Raw genomic sequence first — 20,140 nt, 5'->3', positions numbered from 1 at the left:
AAAAAAAACTTGACTTTCTCATTAATTTAATATCTTGATGCAGCTAACTGGACGTCGCTGAGGGTCTCCGCTTGTGAAGATTGATTATGTTGTGTGTTTGTTTTTGCATGAGAAGAAAAGCTTCTGCTTACTCGGAAAGTAACGAAAAGTCAATGTTTAGTGCGCGAATAAGCCTGAGGAAAACACTGTAAAAGGTGAATTAAACAGTGGAGAGTAAAGCCCCTTTTCCAACGGGTTTTCATTTCAACTACATGACAAATTCTTTTATTCGTCCTGGCATCAGTATCAAATATGTGATTACATGAAAAATTAAGCTGATTCTAACATAACCGTAATATTAATAACATGTTTTTAAATAAAATCAACCTATGGCGTGATTCTGCAATTTTACAAAAGAAAACAAGGTAGTGATAGCATCTTACTGGACAACTACACTTTTCATGTGAGATGGAGGACTTCAGCAGCGTAAGTATGATAAAGAATAACAAGAAATATTAGGGGGTGTCCCAATACAACTTATTCACTTCCGATGCGATACCACTATTAACCCGATATGACATCAGCAGGACTCAGACATACTTTTATTAGTTTTGAGTGTGGAATGTTAGAAAAGGATTGATCAAGTGAAATTAGTCAAACAGAGAGCTATGGTAGACATGAAAAACACTAACCTGTTTATTAATCGTCTGAAGTGGACTTATGCTGGCTTTAAATTGAAGTGGAATAATAATTCTTAAGCTTGTGATGCAGACACGTTAGTTGCTGGATACTTTCTAACACTTTTCTTACTTGGAGACTTTGTATGAGTAAGTAATATGTAACTATAATTATTTGATACTTGTTTATATTGACAAATGTACTGTTTTAGACTGCAATATTTTCAATGAAGGACACTTATTACGCATGTCGAGCTTGTGTGCTATTGTGTGCTTAGCTGTTGTGTAGATGCAAGCTCCTAGTAGCCTATACCTGTCATGTTTACCTTTTGTAAACACACTGCTTGTATCGCACATTATGTCACACATATAATACCATACTTGTTACGATGTCCGTTATAAATATCGGATTGAGACACCCCAATTATATATAAGGGGGAAAAAGAATTGATGGAAAAAAATCATATTAATATTTTTTATTAAGGTTTAAGGTATAATATTTTTGACAAAAAATAGTTGTTTTTTTCTAAAGATATCTTTTGTCTGAAGGAAATATTTTTTATGTTTTAATGAATAAATGTTTCTTTATTTTGACAAGCTACCATACCTCCTGTGAAGTCCTGTGCCTCACACTTCAAAAGCAGCTGTTCTACAATGCAACATAAACATTATATGCTTGATTTTCCTAATTTTTCTCAAGATGCTCCCCTTCCCCTGAAGTCCACCGCCTCAAATTCTGCAAATTGCTGTATATCCACCACCTTCCAAAAAAAAAGAAATTAGCACAAGTCCGTAATTTGCAGGACACAAACTTCCTAATGTCTGACTCTTTGCTTAACGTGCAAGTCAAAAGTCGACCTCCACATCTTCACTTGCAGCAGGCTTTCTTCCTTAAGGGCTGAGCGCTCAGAAGGACAGTGGTGTCTCGAACCTTGTCCTCTTGCTCCATCAACACTCTGAAAGCACAATAAACAGCATAAACGCGCTTCATGTTAGGATGTAGCTACATGCCAACGTCATGTTGTTACCTGGCCAGGTGAGTGAGGGACTCGGTCACGTTCTTTCCCGTGTAAGCGCTGACCTCGTAGAACATCACCTTGCTCTCCTGCGCAGGAAATAACAACAAATTATTAACCCTTACAGGTCCTTCAAATATCCCCATTTATTTGTCTCTAATGACAAAAAATATCAGCTTCTCAAAAATTGCTGTAAAAATACATATTCATTTTTTCCTACTTTAATAGGGCAATCTTCTTAAAATATTATTTCTAATTACATTATTCTTATTCTTTTGGATGATTTTAACTCTTTAAAGGCTAGTATGTTCACATGATGCATAATTAATATTTCATACCGGTTTTTCTATTGGGAATAAACAAAATTAAACTAAAACCATAAAAAAATTTCCCAAACACTTACAGAAAAACTAGCACCATTTGGCAGATAAATATATTTAAAAACCAACAATTAAAACAATTAAATCAGTGGTCCAAATCGATATGTTATATAAAAAATACTGGTACATTAACTATCAGCTTCATTTTTTTTCCAGATAAAATCAGGTAAAAAGTCAATTGGGTCACAATGAATATTTGAACAGTCACACACTTTCTGTGTGTGACTGTGCTATTGTTCGCGATTTTTAAAGACGTTTTTTTTTTATCGAAATCCTCTGGCGAATTATTATACAACATATTAAAAACATATCAAATAAAAGAACAATAGTATAAAATAATTTTAAAAAATATAAAAAAGAAGTACTAATAATATAAAACAATAACAAAACATAACTAATAATAATAATGTATAACAATAATGTAAAATAAATTATTAATATTAGTAATAAAATAATGATAGTATAAAATAAAGATAATACAAAATAATAACCAAGATAGGCTCCAGCACCCCCCGCGACCCCAAAAGGGACAAGCGGTAGGAAATGGATGGATGGATGGAATACAAAAAAATAATCAAAAAAATAACAACAGTAGTAATTTAAAAAAATAAAGAAATAACAATCATATCAAGTAATGATCATTTAAAATGATAATGTATAACCAATAATAATAAAAATAGCATACAATAATAGTAAATAAAATACAATTAAAAAAATTTTTTTTTTCAAATCAGACAATCATAATAAACTAAACTAATAATAATAAAATAACATAAGACCAATTAAGTAAAAATAATATATAACAAAAATTATAAAATAATATAACATTTCACAAAATGTTCCTGTGAGATATCTTAAGGTTTTTAATGGAACTCCATTGAATGGATGGATGGGACTCCATCCAGCTGTATAATCACTCGCCATACAGCAATAGATGATATCTGTCTATTACCTGACCGCTTCTATGTTAGCAACCTCTCGAGCGGTATAGCTCGGTTGGTAGAGTGGCCGTGCCAGCAACTTGAGGGTTCCAGGTTTGATCCCCGCTTCCGCCCTCCTAGTCACTGCCGTTGTGTCCATGGGCAAGACACTTTACCCACTTGCTCCCAGTGCCACCCGCACTGGTTTAAATGTAACTTAGATATTGGGTTTCACTATGTAAAGCACTTTGAGTCACTAGAGAAAAAGCGCTATATAAATATATCTCACTTCTTTGTTTATAATGTATATTTTCTGCTGGATATACTCTTTATTTTATGCTGCCCTTTTTTTGCTGCAGCTGTTACATATACTGTAATATTGCACGTGGTAATTGGGATTTGTTATATATATTATATAAAAATATAATATAATACTATAAATATGAGTATATATTATATGTAAATATTACATATATGTTATATTTTATATTGCTACTACAGTACTACTAATTTATACCTGCATTATTCTTTCCATCCTTACAATTTCCATCCTTTGTGACTGAGCTACTGTGTGGAACAATTTCCTTTGTGGATCAATAAAGTTTGTCTAAGTCTAAGTCTAAGGAACCAACCTGAGCCAGTTGTTCTGCCTCTTTTAAGGACACCTCCCTGTCTGAGTCCATGTCCATCTTGTTGCCCAGCAGCAGGATTTGGACCCCTTCTCCTGCAGCATCCTAACAACAAAAGAGTAGATAGCCAAATGTCAGTTTCGGTACAACTTCAGCAGCGTTCTGGAGTTCAGACCTTGACGTTGGCGAGCCACGGACTCACGGCCTTGAAGCTCTCGTCCATCGTGACGTCGTACATCACCACCACGCCGTCGGCCTTGCGGAAGAACTGCTTGGTGATGCTGCGGTACCTGTGCCAAAAACACTTATTAAGAAGAAGTGCTGCTGCTCCCAGAGCTCTGCAAATTCCAGAAAACTGTCCGCTGATTTATCGCCACTTTCTGCTGAGCTCGCACGTTGACGTGACGGGTCGGGAGATTAGATAGTGGGAGAAAAATTATCGCTGCTCACCTCTCTTGACCTGCCGTATCCCACAGCTGCATGGCTATTTGCATATTGTTGAGGGTTAAGATCTTCACGCTGAAGTCAATCCCTATTAAGTATAAACATACAATAACAATTACTTCAAAAAACGATAAGAGTTTTCGTTTGGTTTTTTTTAAAGGAAAATTATCCAACAGAACAAAAACTAGGAGGTAAAAGTACATATTTCAACACCAGCATGATAGTCTCTGAGTGTTATAATGCAGTGACACAAGTCAGCCGCTAGAGGGCACAATAAAATGAAAGGAAAAGTAATCCCATTGGACATAATCTTCCATGCAATGTGTGTGACTCCACAAGCCTTTTCATGTGATGCGCTAGTTATGAGGAGGACGACGTGCGGCTTCTCACCCACAGTGGCCGTGGTGGACGGGTGGAAATGTCCCTCGCAGAAGGAGCGCAGAAGTGACGTCTTACCCACGCTGGAGTTTCCCACCAGGACCACTTTAAAGAGGCGGCTCGGCCCCAGCAAGGGCGCCTCTTCTGCCTTTTAAGGAGAGAATTGATAGATAAACTTTAGGACACACACACACACACATTGTTCAAGGCCATGTGCTAGGGTCTCTTTCTGTCGTTCTTAATGGGAGGTCCCGGAAGGACTGTTAACTTATTTTGAATAGAAAGACACAAAATAATCCATCAAGCCAAAACACAGACACACTTGATCATGCCACTCATTCGGACAATTAAGGCAAGTCAAAAGAGAAGTCAATTAATTAATGCAATCAATTAAAATGAAAGACTGGTTAACTCGCCAGCCAGGGCAGCAGAGCCAACTCGCCCTGGCCGGCAAGTTTATTTGTGCCGGCCTGAATAACTTTAAAGACTTTGAGGGGTAAAGTCGGGTCATGATGTTGCCTACATGCTGGGTCTCCTTTCCCACAGGTTGCCCCCGTGGCGACATGGGGGTCTTTTTTCGGAATAACTGGAGCTTCTGTGACTGCGTCGCCATGATGACGCTGGAGTCCAAATCGCGCTGCGCTTCCTCCGCATCCTCTTCCTCGCTGAGCTGGTGCAGCAACAGCTGGGGTCCACCTTGGAGGAGGTGGGGCAGGTGGTCCTCTTCGATGGAGATGACGCGCCTCAAAGGCCACCCGCCCGGGGGTGCGTCCAGCTCCTCACCCCCGACGTCTGTCTTCCTCTCCGCCTCCGGCCTCTTGGCCCGCTCCCTGGCGGTCCTCCTCAAGCTGGAGGACCTGGCGATGGCCTTCTTGGCTTTGGTCCTCATGTTGTGAACCTTAGCTGGGGCAGGGCCCATGTAGCCGTTGGACAACCCAACGCTCTTCTTCATCCCCGAGGAGTTGATGGCAGCGGTTGCGTCGTCCTCACTACAGGAGGAGGAAGCAACAAACACGATTTGAAGGTGCTCTACAGGCAAGGCCTCCAGAGACTGGTAGGAGCCCTCCAGCACCACAGGAGATCTTTGGAAACAGGAGAAACAGAGGATGGTCTTCCATGAAAATGTGACTTGATTGCAAAAAAGGCAGATATCCTCTGTTTGTCCTCTTTGATTGTGAAATAACCAAGAACAAAGATGGACGAATCACCTTTTCACAGGCTGGCTGCTGTCGTCAAATATGTTGGTCAGGCCTGCTCTCTGCTTCTGCTTCTTTCTCAGGGATGTTCTCGGCTTGTTTGAGGAAAAGAAAACATGTTAATGGTCTTTTAATTCCTAATGTTGCAGCGCATTGAAAAAACACCATGGAATGCAAACAATTGCTGGGCAGAGTCAAAAATCTAATTAGTAAAATAAATACAATGAAATCGTTAAAAATTACCTTAAATAAACAATTTAAATTGTCATAAAATAAATCAGTCAAATAAATAGTAAGTAATAATTACTATTTCACATATTTATATTCAACAAAAATAATTAAAGAATTACATGAAATACATAAATCGGTCACGGCATGGATATATTGGTTATTTAATATTATAAATTATTATAATTATTATTTTGGCATTTTTATCAGTAATGTTATTAGTATTAGTTCAATTCAATAAAAATGTTGTGAAATTAAAAAAATTAAAAAAAATTTTTTATTAGTATTTTGGTCATGAAATACTAGTAATTAACAGTATTATTCAAGGATTCAAGGAGCTTTATTTGTCATACCCGTACACATTTGCACATGTACAGTAAGAAATTTGGAGTCAACTCCCGGCAAGTATTAATCAATCAATCAATCAAAGTTTATTTATATAGCCCTTAATCACAAGTGTCTCAAAGGGCTGCACAAGCCACAACGACATCCTCGGCTCAGATCCCACATCAGGGCAAGAAAAAACTCAACCCAATGGGCGTAATGAGATGCCTTGGAGTGGACCTCAAATGTGGGGGCACCCCCACCTCCATGGGCGACCGGTGCAATGGATGCAGAGTGGTAACAGGAAGTGAATTTGCGTGACCTCACATAAAACGGACGGACGTGACGCTCCTAACGTAGTTGTAGTAGTATCATTTAAATTCACTTTTTTTATTATTATAAATATATATATTTATTCCTCAAATTAATGTTTCTATGAAATATAAAATGTAAAAAAAATCAATCACAAAATCAATATTTTGGATGTTAAATCCATCCATCCATCCATTTTCTACCGCTTGTCCCTTTAAATACAAATGATCATTATTAGTGCTATTCTTATCAGTAATACTATTGCAGTGGTTCTTAACGCGGGTTTGATCGAACCCTAGGATTTCGGTGAGTCAGCCTCAGGGGTTCGACGGAGCCTCCGCAGCGGAGGTCAAGACACACCCGACTCATCGTGTAAATAAAAACGTCTCCCTATCGGCTTTATGGATACAGCAACAAGCAGAAGTCAGACTGATTTGCAGGTGTGTAATTTGTTGTGAGTTCATGCACTGTGTTGGTTTTGTTCTTTGAACAAGGTGATGTTGATGCACGGTTCATTTTGTGCACCAGTAAAAAAACATAACTTTGTCTTGAATTTGGAAAAAAAAACGTTTTATTTTTCACTAAAGAAGGGTTCGGTGAATGCGCATATGAAACTGGTGGGGTTCGGTATCTCCAACAAGATTAAGAACAACTGTACTATTGTTATTTGCAGTAGTTATAGTAGTAGTATTGTTTAGATTTACATTAAGTCTACGGTAATTATTTAATAAAGTCTATCTATATGACATTTAATGTCATGAAATTTAGAAAAATCAAATAAAAAATCAATCAAAACATAAACATTTTGTTATTTAAACACAGGTAATTATTAATTTGATTACGGTTATTTTTATCAGTAATATTATTAGTAGTATCACTTCAATTCACATGTATTTTAATTATTTTATTCAGTGGTTCTCTTTTTTTCCAACAAGTACCACCTCACAAAACCTTGTCTCTCCAAGTACTACCATAATGACTACCATTAAAATCCAGTAGCGCAGTAGACCTAAGTATTCATTAAAAATGAAGCGGATGTTTTATTAACAAGTTTATTGAATATTTTTGGCTACTGTTACATTACACACAGTTTGAACAGAAACACTGTGTTTGACTATAGGAAAACAAAACACTGTACTTGAATCAAGTGATTCTTTAGCGTACTACTAGAAGGAGCCCGTGTACCACCGTTTAAGAATCATTGATTTGATTAATCAAATTAAAAATGTCACAAAATATAAAAAAGTTAAAGATAAAAAAATCAGTCACAACATAAATATTTAGGTTGTTAGATACAAGTAATTATTACATTATTATTCAAAATATAATTAGTTCATATTGCTTTAAACATTCATAGCTGCTGTCTGTGTTTTTCTAACAACAATTTTTAAAGCAGGATGAAAGTAAAATATAATTTTTTGTTAATTCGCAAAGCTGCTGTTTCTTTATAATTATGCTGTTTTTTAGGTGATATTGACTTTCTTTAATGTCATGTACATTGCTATTCATCATTTTTATGGGCATTAACTGTGTTTTTCCTCCCACATGATACCATTTAAGAGCATACAGTATTATCAGTCAGGCAATGAGATAATAATGAAAAAGTTTACTTACCACTCCACTACGTATGTCCCGATCGTCCTTCAAGTGTTTGTTCATCTCTCTGGGAGGATTGACGAGAATTAAAACAAATTTGAAGCACATCAAAAAAACGCTGGGATGTACCTGAGGAGGTCAAGTTGCTTCATCAGGCTTTGCTTCTCTCTCTGGAGTCCTTCTGTGACTCGGTACATTTCCCTGAAATGATAATTACATATGAGCTGATTTGCTCCTGTGTACACAGCTTGATAAACCACAAATATGGCCGCACATCTCCTTCTCCTGGTGCAGCCTGGCCGCCTGCTCCTGCAGCATGGTCAGTTGCTCCTGGGCAACCAGCAGCTCCTGGCTGGTGGTCTCCAACGCTCGCGACAGCTCGTCGTTGGTTGTCTTCAGCTTGACGTTCTCCACGTGGCTCTCCTGCTTCTCGCTGTTCAGCTCGCGGCACTGCATCTCCAACTAGAAGGCACCAAAAACACAGCAACAAACATGTCACGATATCAGGATTTCAGGCATCGATACCGATGAATTTCCACGATTCTTGATATTCATTCAATACCACGATTAAAATTTAAAAAAAGAACCAATTTACTTTTAAAGTGTCAAGTATCTAAGACCACTGTGCAACAACAGAATTTAAATATCAGTATGAGCTGCCGAGGTGTAATTATACATTCAAAACAAAACAAAGAATACTATGCTTATAAGTATAATCCTAAACAACTAACAATAAACTAACAACTATTTTATATTCTAAAAAGAACAGCATTAGTGTGGAGCCTTCAAGTATATAAAACTAACAGGATTGTTAATATCCTTTAAATATGGTGGTAGTGTGACGTCATCATGTCATTTGTAATAAAATAGGCTAATAAAAAGGATAAAACATATATTTAAAGACAAATCTTTGTGTAAAATTACTTATTAGTACTAACAATTCAGCCTTTTTTCATTACGTTATGCCCTTTTGCTATATTTTTTTTGTTTATTTTATTCCGCCCAAGTGCCATAAAATTAAGTGCGTTCAGCAAACGGCCCTGAGGCCACACTGAAATGAGTAAAGCTGTGGCGTTCAAAGTGTTGCCAAACGACAGAAGAGTGTCTCTAAGCTGTGTTTTCTTCGCACTTATGGAAGTGATAAAGCTTCTGGAGCCTTTCTGCACACTCCCTGGGCTTGTGGTGGCGGATCTTTGCACTCACTCGCACGGTGAATACTTTCCTGACCGCTTGAATTTGATTAGCAAAAAACACAAGATACATCTCTCTTTCACTTTGAGTACGTGGTGTGCCGTCAGGGCCAGCAAGGCCTTCTCTGCTGGTCTAACATAACCAGAAATCATGATCATAATTAAAGATAAAAATATAGTTTTATTTACTTTCCCTAAATATCTAAAAGTATTCATATTCTCTTTATGTCATATTATGCTCCGTCCAGTGCTGTTTTTTTTAGTTTTAGTTTGTATCCAATCAGAGTTCAACTAGCTTATGTTGCCATGCTGTACCAAATCTGCCAGGGGCCTTCAGAATCAACAATGCTGGCGTCCGTGCACTGTAAGTGAACGGGGACATACAGGTGATAGATAGTTCCTATAGCCAATCAGATCACAGGTTGTTGTCAGTAAGGCCTTCTAACTGGCCTAAGGTTGAACGTGACATTTACGCGTCCTGTGATTGGATACTCATCGGGACTGTCAGCGGATGAATTTGAGAACACAGAGTTGAGAGACAGTTGTGATAGCCAATCAGACCACACATTCTTGACAGTAGCCTATCTAAGTAGCCTGATGTTAACAAGACTGTGATTGGATACTCACTTGTCATTCCAAAGTGAGTATCCATTCACATGTTTCAATTTAGCAGGAAGTGTTGCACCGTAGCCAGGGAAGATAGCAGAGAAGGAGAACAAAACATTGATTAGGTGGCAGAAATATATTTGCAAGGTCATTTTCAAAAAGGATATTTAAAGAGAAACTACATCTTATGAGACGATGTCGGCCAAACCTGGAAGCTAGCTCAGCTGTTCGCCATTTCCACTCAAATAAGCCGACGACGAGGGGTACCACTGGCTTATAAGGCGTTGAATAGGTGCTACAAATTGTGAGTTCAAATATTTTATTTTTTCACTTTTTATGTTTTTTGCTATTTTCATTTTGACAGTACCACATAAGATATGTTTTAATTGCTGATGCGTTTTAATTGATTTTTAAATGCGCCACAAAATAACCCATTTTGTACACTGTTGATGTGATTTACTGCTCAGTAGTAAGTAAATGTGTTTCTGTATAGTATTTATCCAGCAATGGTCATGTGGTGACATCAATTATGGTATTTTGAGAGGTAATCATTGAAGTCGGACATCACTGAAGTCCTAGGTGGGAAACACACGGCGCGCCACTGACTTTGAGTATGTACATCTACTGGCTAAATATAACAACAAAGTGGCTTAAGTGCATCACAGATCATTTCTGCTACGTCTTATTCTACGGTAAAAAGCAGGCGCATATGAAGTGTGTTGTGAAGCGGAGTTACATCACATCTACAGTTATGCTACACTCCCACACCTCCACTATCATTTGTTTAAGAACAAAGGCCAATCAGGAGCACCAAATCTACATCTGTTACAGACTTTTTACGAATAAATAAATATATGGAAAAACTGTATCTTTTTTTTGTTTTTAAATCACACATCAATCAAGGAAAAGGTGTTGTGCAGTACTCGGTACTGACAATACTGAAATAAAGCAGGTGTCGATGAATGATTTGCATGTTGGTATCAAACTATCAATACTTTTGACAATCCTGATGTGATTTTAAACCACAAGGCGCCACTAACCCTCTTCTGCTTCTGGAAAAGATGCTCCAGCTCTTTCTCCTTGGAAGACAGCTGGTGCTCCAAGTCCTGGCTCCGTGACTGGAGGCGTTCTGAGTCCTGCAAATAAACGTGTCGACGGTCACGGGAGAGGAGGAGGTGCTTGACGAGTACTTGTACCTTCAGCAGGAGCTTGTCTTTCTCCGTTTTGATCTGCGCCTCCATCTCCTCGTACAGATGTCGGATCTCACTGTCGTGCGTTGCCGCCTTCCTGCAGAGGAGAGCGCCATCCTGTCATAACTCATCCATTGTTGACTAATGTGAGCTTAGAAATGAATTAAGATTGTTATCTGCAGAAGTTGCAAGTTTATGGGAACCCCAATCTAATGTTAATGTTATACAGTCCAGGCCAAAAGTTTGGACACACCTTCTCATTCAATGCGTTTTCTTTATTTTCATGACATTACATTGTAGATTGTCACTGAAGGCATCACAACTATGAATGAACACGTGGAGTTATGTACTTAACAAAAAAAGGTGAAATAACAGAAAACATTTTATATTATATTCTAGTTTCTTCAAAATAGCCACCCTTTGCTCTGATTACTGCTTTACACACTCTTGGCATTCTCTCGATGAGCCTCAAGCACACCAGTGAAGTTAAAAACCATTTCAGGCCTCTTGAAGCTCATCAAGAGAATGCCAAGAGTGTGCAAAAAAGTAATCAGAGCAAAGGGTGGCTATTTTGAAGAAACTAGAATATAAAACATGTTTTCAGTTATTTCACCTTTTTTTGTTAAGTACATAACTCCACATGTATTCATAGTTTTGATGCCTTCAGTGACAATCTTCAAAGTAAATAGTCATGAAAATAAAGAAAATGCATTGAATGAGAAGGTGTGTCCAAACTTTTGGCCTGTACTGTATGTCACATTATGTTGTATATTTGATCAAAAAATAGCCGCACCTCGGACACCTTGAGGGTAAATAATCTCTAAAATGGACCACTTTGTGTTTTCTCACGGGCAGAGCTGCAGATTAGTGGTCATCTGACGTGGCTAAATGGTTATCCGGTATGGAATTAAACACTCCGTTACATCACAGAAAATGACATAATGAACGTTCATTGAAGCGTAAAAGCGTGTAAGTCAGCCAGTGGTGTGTGTCGTCTCACCTCTGGAGGGCGCTCTCCATCTCTCGCTTCTCCTGGTGGGCCTCCTTAATCTGATGGGTGACCCTGGCGAGGAACTCCTCAAAGTTGGACAGCAGGTGAGGCTCGTCCCGCTTGAGCTGAGCCCACAGGCTGCGCACCTCGTCCGGGCTGCAGGAACAGTCCCAGGTCAGGTGACCCAGAATGTCTTCAGTCGTAAAGACAATGATGTCACTCACTCCTCAAACACATGACTCGCTCCCAAGCTCTCCAGCAGCATACAGAAGTGCTCTTCCTCGTCTTCGCCGCCCGACAGCTTGGCTTCCCATTGGCTCTGGTAGAGGGCCTCCTTGGTTCTGAACCCTGAACCGGTTGCCTGGTTCGGCTCGTCGGGCATCGAAATCCGCCGGCCTTGAAGGAACTGACCTGAAATAAACCCACATGTGACAACAAAGTTTCAAATAAAAATGTAAAACTGAAAATGAAATTGATCAGGCTTTAATTTTTGGTGCTTATAAAGAGCACCAAAAATTAAAGCCTGATCTCATTAGGTTTTTAACAAAAGTATCGCATCTGAACACTTTTAATATTACATTTAAATGGATTTACATGTACTTTATCTCATTATGTGAATCATAACTGACTTAATGATTCAGAATTAATTGATGTAAAGTATGCACAAATGAAGGACAGAAAGTAAACATGGGTTAGCACTGGAATTGCTATGAGGTAGAAAAGGGGTAGGATTTAATAAGCTCTGCTTATTCCTACTCCTTTTCGGACATGTAAACAAAAATAAAAAATGTGATGTATCATATTGAAATTATATACATGTTCGAAATAAACTTCAACCAACTTATTTATTATCCACTGTTTATTTTGCTCATTTTTCTTACAAATTAAATGTTAATATTTACTTTGTAGTTTCCATGACATTTATCCATGTGTGGAATCTTAATACAATAATACATATGCAAAAAATATTTCGTGAATCTCAATCAGATGAGGATTTAATTAAATGTTTTAACCTTAAACATACTTTAACCCAATAACATTTTTAAAGCTTTAACAATAATATGAGTATCTATTTTTAGATGTGTTATTTTAAGTTCATTTAGCCATTTTCATGCTTGAAAATGCTTAATTAAGGCCAAAAATACTAAAAGATTTAACGGTGTCCCAATACAACTTCTTGACGTCTGATAAAATACTGATATTGGAGCCTCGAATATCATCCGATACCGAAATTAAACGAATATGATATCAGCACAAATTATAAATATTTGTATTATTTTGTACTGTGAAATGTTACAAAAGTTTTGATCAAGTAAAATGTGTCAACCTAATAACAATAACCCCTTTATTATTAACCATCTGAAGGGATTTATGCTGTCTTTAATAAACCAAAGTGGTAATTCATGAAGTTACGCTCATGACGCAATAAGCTGAATGATGTGGACACGTTTGTTACTGGATACGTTTTAATACACTTCTGCCTTGGAGACTTTGTATGTGTAAGTTATATGCAACAATAATTATTTGATACTTGTTTATTTTGACAAATGTGCTGTTTTAGCTTGCAATATTGCTTAAATATGGACACTTATCACATGTGCTTTTGTGTGCTTAGCTGTTGTGTGTAGCTACTAGCTCCTCGTAGCCTATGGCCTACCATGTTTACTTTTGTAAATGACTTGACTAAAAGAGAAGAAAAGAGAAACCTTATGTGCCCTTTGAAGGACATTTATGTTAACTGGCTGTCCAGGATTGGATAAGGAATAACGCTGCAGGACTGTTTGTATCAGACATTTTAGATACAAGCTGATATTATCTGATACTTGTGTTTTTTGATGGTATCGGACTGATATACGACATCAAAATTGGATCGAGACACAAATAAAATTTGCCTGAATGCATAAGCCATAGTCAAACGAAAACAGCAAGGAACCGTGATGTGATTTTTTAAATAAATATATTTAAAAAACACAGTTATAAAGTTAAAAATAAATATTTGAAGCGTGAAGTGGTGGAGCGACGAATGTATCTATTTTTTCACCAAATAGCATTTTAATGACATTTATCAATGTGTGTACTCATAAATACATTGAAATTATTGTAAAAACTTGTTTTTTTTTGCATGCATGTATTCTAAAATGTGTTTCAACTTTTACTGAATATAACCTAAAGTGTTAAAACACACACAAAAAAATAATGAATGTTGGTCAAACATGTCAAGTTAATTCAAGAAAATAAAATTATGTGAAACTTTTAGTGTTAAATCAGAATAAATGCAAAGAGAAATCTCAAATAGCTACATTTTTGTTTCATCTGACATCACATGGACAAAGATAAGACCTTCTGTAGGAAAGTTCTGTGGTCAGATGAAACAAGAATTTAGCTGTTTGGTCACAATATCCAGCAATATATTTGGAGGACAAAAGGTGAGGCCTTTAATCCCAGGAACACCACACCTACCGTCATGCATGGTGGTGGTAGTATTATGCTCTGGGCTTTTTTGGCTGTCAATGGAACTGGTGCTTTACAGAGAGTAAATGGGACAATGAAAAAGGAGGATTACCTCCAAATTCTTCAGGACCACCTAAAATCATCAGCCCGGAGGTTGGGTCTTGGGCGCAGTTGGGTGTTCTAACAGGACAATGACCCCAAACACACGTCAAAAGTGGTAAAGGAATGGCTAAATCAGGCTAGAATTAAGGTTTTAGAATGGTCTTCCCAAAGTCCTGACTTAAATGTGTAGACAATGCTGAAGAAACAAGTCCATGTCAGAAAACCAACACATTTAGCTGAACTGCACCAATTGTGTCAAGAGGAGTGGTCAAAAATTCAACCAAAAGCTTGTGGATGTCTACCAAAAGCGCCTTATTGCAGTGAAACTTGCCAAGGGACATGTAACCAAATATTAACATTGCTGTATGTATACTTTTGACCCAGGAGATTTGGTCACGTTTTCAGTAGACCCATAATACATTCATAAAAGAACCAAACTTCATGAATGTTTTTTGTGACCAACAAGTATGTGCTCCAATCACTCTATCACAAAAAAATAAGAGTTGTAGAAATTATTGGAAACGCAAGACAACCATAACATTGTTGTTATACAGTATCTACTGTGTATATATTCCTAACAAAACAACCCTAATGTATAAACCGCAGCCTGGGTGGAGGTATCAACACTCGGACGTACTGAATCCAGAAGAGAAGGCCTCCAGCGTGAGGTATCCACTGTGCTCCGTGTCCAGGGAGTCAAAGACGTCCTCCAGCTCCTCAGCAGACAGCGGCAGCTCCCTGTGGAGCCTCTGACATCAACACACACTGTCCATCAAAAACTAAATTAATCAATCGATCGATCGATCAAAAGACCCCATCTCCTCTCACCCTCATGTCAGTGCGCGTGATGAAGCCTTTACTCTCCACATCGCACGTCTGGAAGAACTCCCTGGTCTTGTCCAGCAGGGCGATGTGACCCCAGCCGTTGGTCCTCCTGCTGTCCTGCTGGCCAGCCATGCTCGTCCTTCAGCGACACAGAGGCATGTAGGTCAGTGTGGACTCAGACGTCGGGCCTCCTCACTGGGTGGCGCTAATCGCCCTGAGCCTTTTCGGTTGCCGTGGCGATGGAGGAAAAACCGCCACATGAGATGCCAAGTTTCTGCTCTTGAATTTGCTGTAATATTGGAATGCCACACTGTCCAACATCTCACCTTTTAAAGGACTTACAAAATAACAAGTAGACACCGCACACTTAAAAAAGTAAAAGTCAGTAGATTTTACGAGAAAAAAACAACAACCTGGATTTGCCAGAATTTTACTGTAAAAAACACCTGAAAATGACTGCACTAACTGCTGGCTGGCAGCAAGAGCGCTAATTGTTAGTTGGCAACTACAGCGCTAATGGCTAGCTGAGAACTAAAGTGGTAATCGCTAGCTGGCCACTGGAGTGCTAGTCACGAGCTGACAACTAGAGCGCTAATCGCTAGTGGATGAATAATGTGGTAATCGCTAGATTGCAACTGGAGCGCTTATCACTAGCTGACAACTAGTGCTCCAATCGCCACCTGGCTGCTAGCGTGCAAATTGCTAGGTGGCAAGTAGTGCGCAAATCATGAGCTGGCAACTGACGTGCTAATCGTTAGCTGGCAACTAATGTGCTAACCACGAATTGGTAACTGGCGCATTAATCGCTAGCTGACAACAAGCGCTCTAATCGCCAGCTGGCAACTAGCGTGCAAATTGCAAGCTAGCAACTGGTGGACTAATCACAAGATGGCAACTGCAGCATTAATCGCTAGCTGACAATAAGCGCTCTAATCGCCAGCTGGCAACGAGCGTGCAAATTTCAAGCTAGCAACTAGTGAACTAATCACAAGATGGCAACTGCTGCATTAATCGCTAGCTGACAATGAGCGCTCTAATCGCCAGCTGGCAACTAGCGTACAAATTGCAAGCTAGCAACTAGTGGACTAATCACAAGATGGCAACTGGCGCATTAATCGCTAGCTGACAATGAGCGCTGTAATCGCCAGCTGGCAACTAGCGTGCAAATTGCAAACTAGCAATTAGTGGACTAATCACAAGATGGCAACTGGCGCATTAATCGCTAGCTGACAATGAGCGCTGTAATCGCCAGCTGGCAACTAGCGTGCAAATTGCAAACTAGCAACTAGTGGACTAATCACAAGCTGGAAACTGGCGCATTAATCGCTGACAACTCGTGCTCTAATCGCCAGCTGGCAACTAGCGTGCAAATTGCAAGCTAGCAACTAGTGGACTAATCAAAGGGTGGCAAGTGGCGCATTAATCGCTGACAACTCGCGCTCTAATCGCCAGCTGGCAACTTGCGTGCAAATCAGTAGCTAGTGTCGGAGGCAGATATTTACATATATCCGAATTTAAGTGTTACTTCTTTTATTTCATAATCATATTACAAAACAGCTAGTGTTTTTCTTCCAATTGTGGTCTTTTGGTTGTCTGCAAAACTGTGTGCTTAACCTTGAGTGAGGAATGTAAGAAAGAGAGATAATGGGCATGTGTTTTGGCTAGAGAGACATGACTGCCAGGGTGGGAGGAAGAGAGACTTAAGAGGGGAGAGGGTTTTTCGGGGGGGGGGCAGACCATCTTGGCGGCGGGATTGAATGTTCTATGCTGGACTGGTCTCAATGTATATGCAAAGCTTTGCAAATATATTACAAAATACCTATTCTGTCTCTGGTGGTTTTTCTACTCAGCTTTAAGTGTCGTAAAGAGCTTGGGAGCGACTTGTGACTTGAATTCCCTGGGAAGAACAACTGGTCCAAAACGCAACACTAGCAACTAGTGCACTAATCACAGGCTGGCAACTGGCGCGTTAATAGCTAGCTGACTACTAGAGCTCTAATCGCTAGCGATCTTAAATGCTAAAATGAATATATAATCCTATAAATATGTATTCATGTTGTATGGTATTATTTATTCACATTCAACAGCATGAAAGTGTGTTGGCTCATAATTTATGTGTATTTAGATACATTTAAACTTGTGGAAAAATTACGGGATGAAATAAATAAATATATATATTTGAAAAATCTAGCAGATATTTCATGGCCCCCTGCGGACACCTTGGGGGTTGCGGACGCCCTGTTGAAGACCTCTGCTTTAAAGTCAAACCAGCTTAAAATTTGAGTCTAGTCAACAGTAGCCAGCTTGTTGCCAAGATCCAAGCATTCTTCTTTTAAAGATCCATGAGCCATAGAGGAATGGCTTATCTTAATGCCTGACCCTGCACAACACATGACAACGTAATGCTTTAACACTGCTCATTGTTATACTGCAGATGCAAACAAACAAAATACTGCACACACTTTCAATGTGCAAAAAAAAAGGAGCAGTGACGCAGCACTAAAATTGCCATTGTTTTTCGTTTCCCACTCTCTCACTTGCTAAATAATGCATGAGCGTGTATGAACCCCAGTAGAGTCAGAGGGAGGTCTTACCTAAGTGATGGCCACAGCAGCAAGGAAGGAGCGACACAAGCCTTTGAGCAATTCTGGCCTCGCTTGATGAAAGTTATTTGCACCCATGTGATGCCAGGAGGACGCGGCCCACAGGCTTTTCCAGCCCCCCCACGGTCATCTCTGGATGCCAAGTGTGCAACCATCGGTTAGTACCTTAGAACTGCAACAAAAGGACATACACATATTAGAAGTGTTGAAGCACAAAAAAGTACAAATAACTATGTTGTCAACTGAAAAAAAAACACCAAACACATGATATTAAACATGATTTGCATATTTATTGATTCAAAACAAAATATTAAATGTGCAGATTCCAACAGCTGCTTAACGCCATCTTGTGGTCAAAAGCATTAATACCTGAGATTTTATGGGGTCAGGTTTTCATATACTGTCAGGGGTATTCTGATACAACATTTTCACGTTTGATACCGATATTGGAGTATTGGCTGATACAGATATTGATCCAATATGATATCAGCAGCAATTATACACACTTTTATCATATTGTAGCGTGAAAAGTGAAGTGAAATTAGTCAAACAGAACAATGGTAGGTATGAAAAACACTAACCTATTTACTATTAACCGTCTAGAATGGACTTGTGCTGTCTTTAAGTTGAAGTGGAGTGGTATTTTTTATTTTTTTGCCGACACCTTGTTGTCAATAGAACATGTAATGGTGGCGCGTTGGTGGAAAATTTGCATAGATTTGATTTTTTAGACCATTTTCAAGCCGCTTTTTGACGTTCTTATTTTCATGCCCAAGTCCTCCTCCAGACAAAGCAGCTCTTTGACTGTGTCTTCGCCCCGTCAGCCATGTATTAGTTAAAGCGCTTCCATATCGAGTCTACTGACGGATCTAAGTTTGAACTAAAGTATACGTTACTTTGTATTAGAAAGGGCAACAGTGGAGGATGCATGTGCATGTACGAGCCAGTCTGCCCCGCAAGAGAACAGAGAAATAGAAGGACCTTTTAGACGACAACTACATTAAAAATAGCCGACTCGTGCAAAGCTCTTTAAGTAAACCTCTACCATATGTGGAGATAACCTCGGACATATCTAAAGGCAAAATACATCACTTAAGTCTCAACATTCCAAACGGCTCGATTGGCACATGTTTTGAAGAGGGCAATATTGTTTTAAAAATGTATCCACCATGTCTCCATGGTTTGACTTCAAATTTTCTGGAGATCCCAAATACACAATTAGTACCAACATGATAGGGCCCTTTTCAAGTTAAGCTCATGACACAATAGGTTGAATAATGCAGACACATTTGTTACTGGATACTTTTTAAATGCGTTTTTGCCTTGGAGACTTTGTATGTGTAAGTAATATGCAACTATAATTATTTTATACTTGTTTATAGTGACAAACGTCGTTTGAGACTGCAATGTTGTTCAATGAAGGACATGTATTACGCACAGTATGTCTAGCTTTTGTGCTCAGCTGTTGTGTAGCTGCTAGCTCCTAGTAGCCTGGCTTGTTTACCTTTTGTAAACGACTTGACTAAAATAGAAGAAAACAGCAACCTTGTGTGCTTACTGGAGGACATGTAAATGTTAACTGGCTGTCCATCTTAGCACAAGTAAACACGCTGCAGGACTGCCTGTATCAGAAAGTTTAGATGTGAGCAGATACTAGTTTTTTCTGCTAATGTCAGACCAATATCAATATTGGATGAAATCTCCCTTATATACTGTCTCAGTTATCATACAATGTGACAAACCAGTCTGTATCATCTACAGAGGTGAGTGCTTACACATAAAACCCCACAAATTGCTGACTTAGTCTCTGCACTGAGTCAGGACCGTTCAGAATGGATTACCCGGTACTAACAAACCCCACTGTAACTTCAGTTCTTTGCAGTTTCTGAGTTTTTCTGTATCTTCTGAAGCAAGTAGTCCATCTGAAGATTTAGGTTAGGCTGTCCCTTCTTGGTCTTTTTGCACAGCATCTGAAAGGACTCCATTTTTTTCTGTTTGTACTTGCGGACGGCCTCCTCTCGCTGCTGCTTGTTCGCGAGGAACTCCTGAAAAGACAGTTTGTCATCTACGGATTAGAATTGGAAATAAAAGCACTAATTATGT

General features: G+C 38.9%; 2 protein-coding genes across 5 annotated transcripts in view; both read right to left on the bottom strand.

Moving 5' to 3' along the window:
• Positions 1–241: 241 nt before the first annotated feature.
• cracr2ab (calcium release activated channel regulator 2Ab) overlaps positions 242–20,140 on the bottom strand; it is a 24,214-nt gene continuing 4,315 nt past the window's right edge. The window contains exons 2-19 of one of the 4 annotated variants that reach the window (XM_061959479.2): positions 18,029–18,209; positions 15,438–15,573; positions 15,247–15,358; positions 12,281–12,467; positions 12,066–12,212; positions 11,072–11,162; positions 10,916–11,011; positions 8,354–8,541; positions 8,209–8,280; positions 8,098–8,146; positions 5,632–5,714; positions 4,947–5,505; positions 4,436–4,571; positions 4,052–4,133; positions 3,777–3,891; positions 3,605–3,706; positions 1,685–1,761; positions 242–1,612 (exon numbers count right to left, since the gene is read on the bottom strand). In XM_061959479.2, coding sequence (XP_061815463.1) covers positions 1,525–1,612; positions 1,685–1,761; positions 3,605–3,706; positions 3,777–3,891; positions 4,052–4,133; positions 4,436–4,571; positions 4,947–5,505; positions 5,632–5,714; positions 8,098–8,146; positions 8,209–8,280; positions 8,354–8,541; positions 10,916–11,011; positions 11,072–11,162; positions 12,066–12,212; positions 12,281–12,467; positions 15,247–15,358; positions 15,438–15,573; positions 18,029–18,192 — 2,484 coding nt within the window. In that variant the 5' untranslated portion in view covers positions 18,193–18,209 and the 3' untranslated portion in view covers positions 242–1,524. Of the gene's footprint in view, positions 1,613–1,684; positions 1,762–3,604; positions 3,707–3,776; positions 3,892–4,051; positions 4,134–4,435; positions 4,572–4,946; positions 5,506–5,631; positions 5,715–8,097; positions 8,147–8,208; positions 8,281–8,353; positions 8,542–10,915; positions 11,012–11,071; positions 11,163–12,065; positions 12,213–12,280; positions 12,468–15,246; positions 15,375–15,437; positions 15,574–18,028; positions 18,210–20,140 lie in introns of those variants that run through there. The other 3 variants (XM_061959480.2, XM_061959482.2, XM_061959481.2) reach the window with 3 other exon arrangements.
• Positions 18,308–20,140, bottom strand: part of ccdc59 (coiled-coil domain containing 59) — a 5,990-nt gene continuing 4,157 nt past the window's right edge. The window contains exon 4 of the mRNA XM_061959485.1: positions 18,308–20,082. Within this exon, the coding sequence (XP_061815469.1) occupies positions 19,906–20,082 (177 nt within the window). The 3' untranslated portion in view covers positions 18,308–19,905. The remainder of the gene's footprint in view (positions 20,083–20,140) is intronic.

Source organism: Nerophis lumbriciformis, linkage group LG05 (genome assembly GCF_033978685.3).
Source record: "Nerophis lumbriciformis linkage group LG05, RoL_Nlum_v2.1, whole genome shotgun sequence".
NCBI classification, from domain to species: domain Eukaryota; kingdom Metazoa; phylum Chordata; class Actinopteri; order Syngnathiformes; family Syngnathidae; genus Nerophis; species Nerophis lumbriciformis.
The sequence above is the reverse complement of the archived record's forward strand: the minus strand, read 5'-3'. Positions and strand labels throughout refer to the sequence as shown.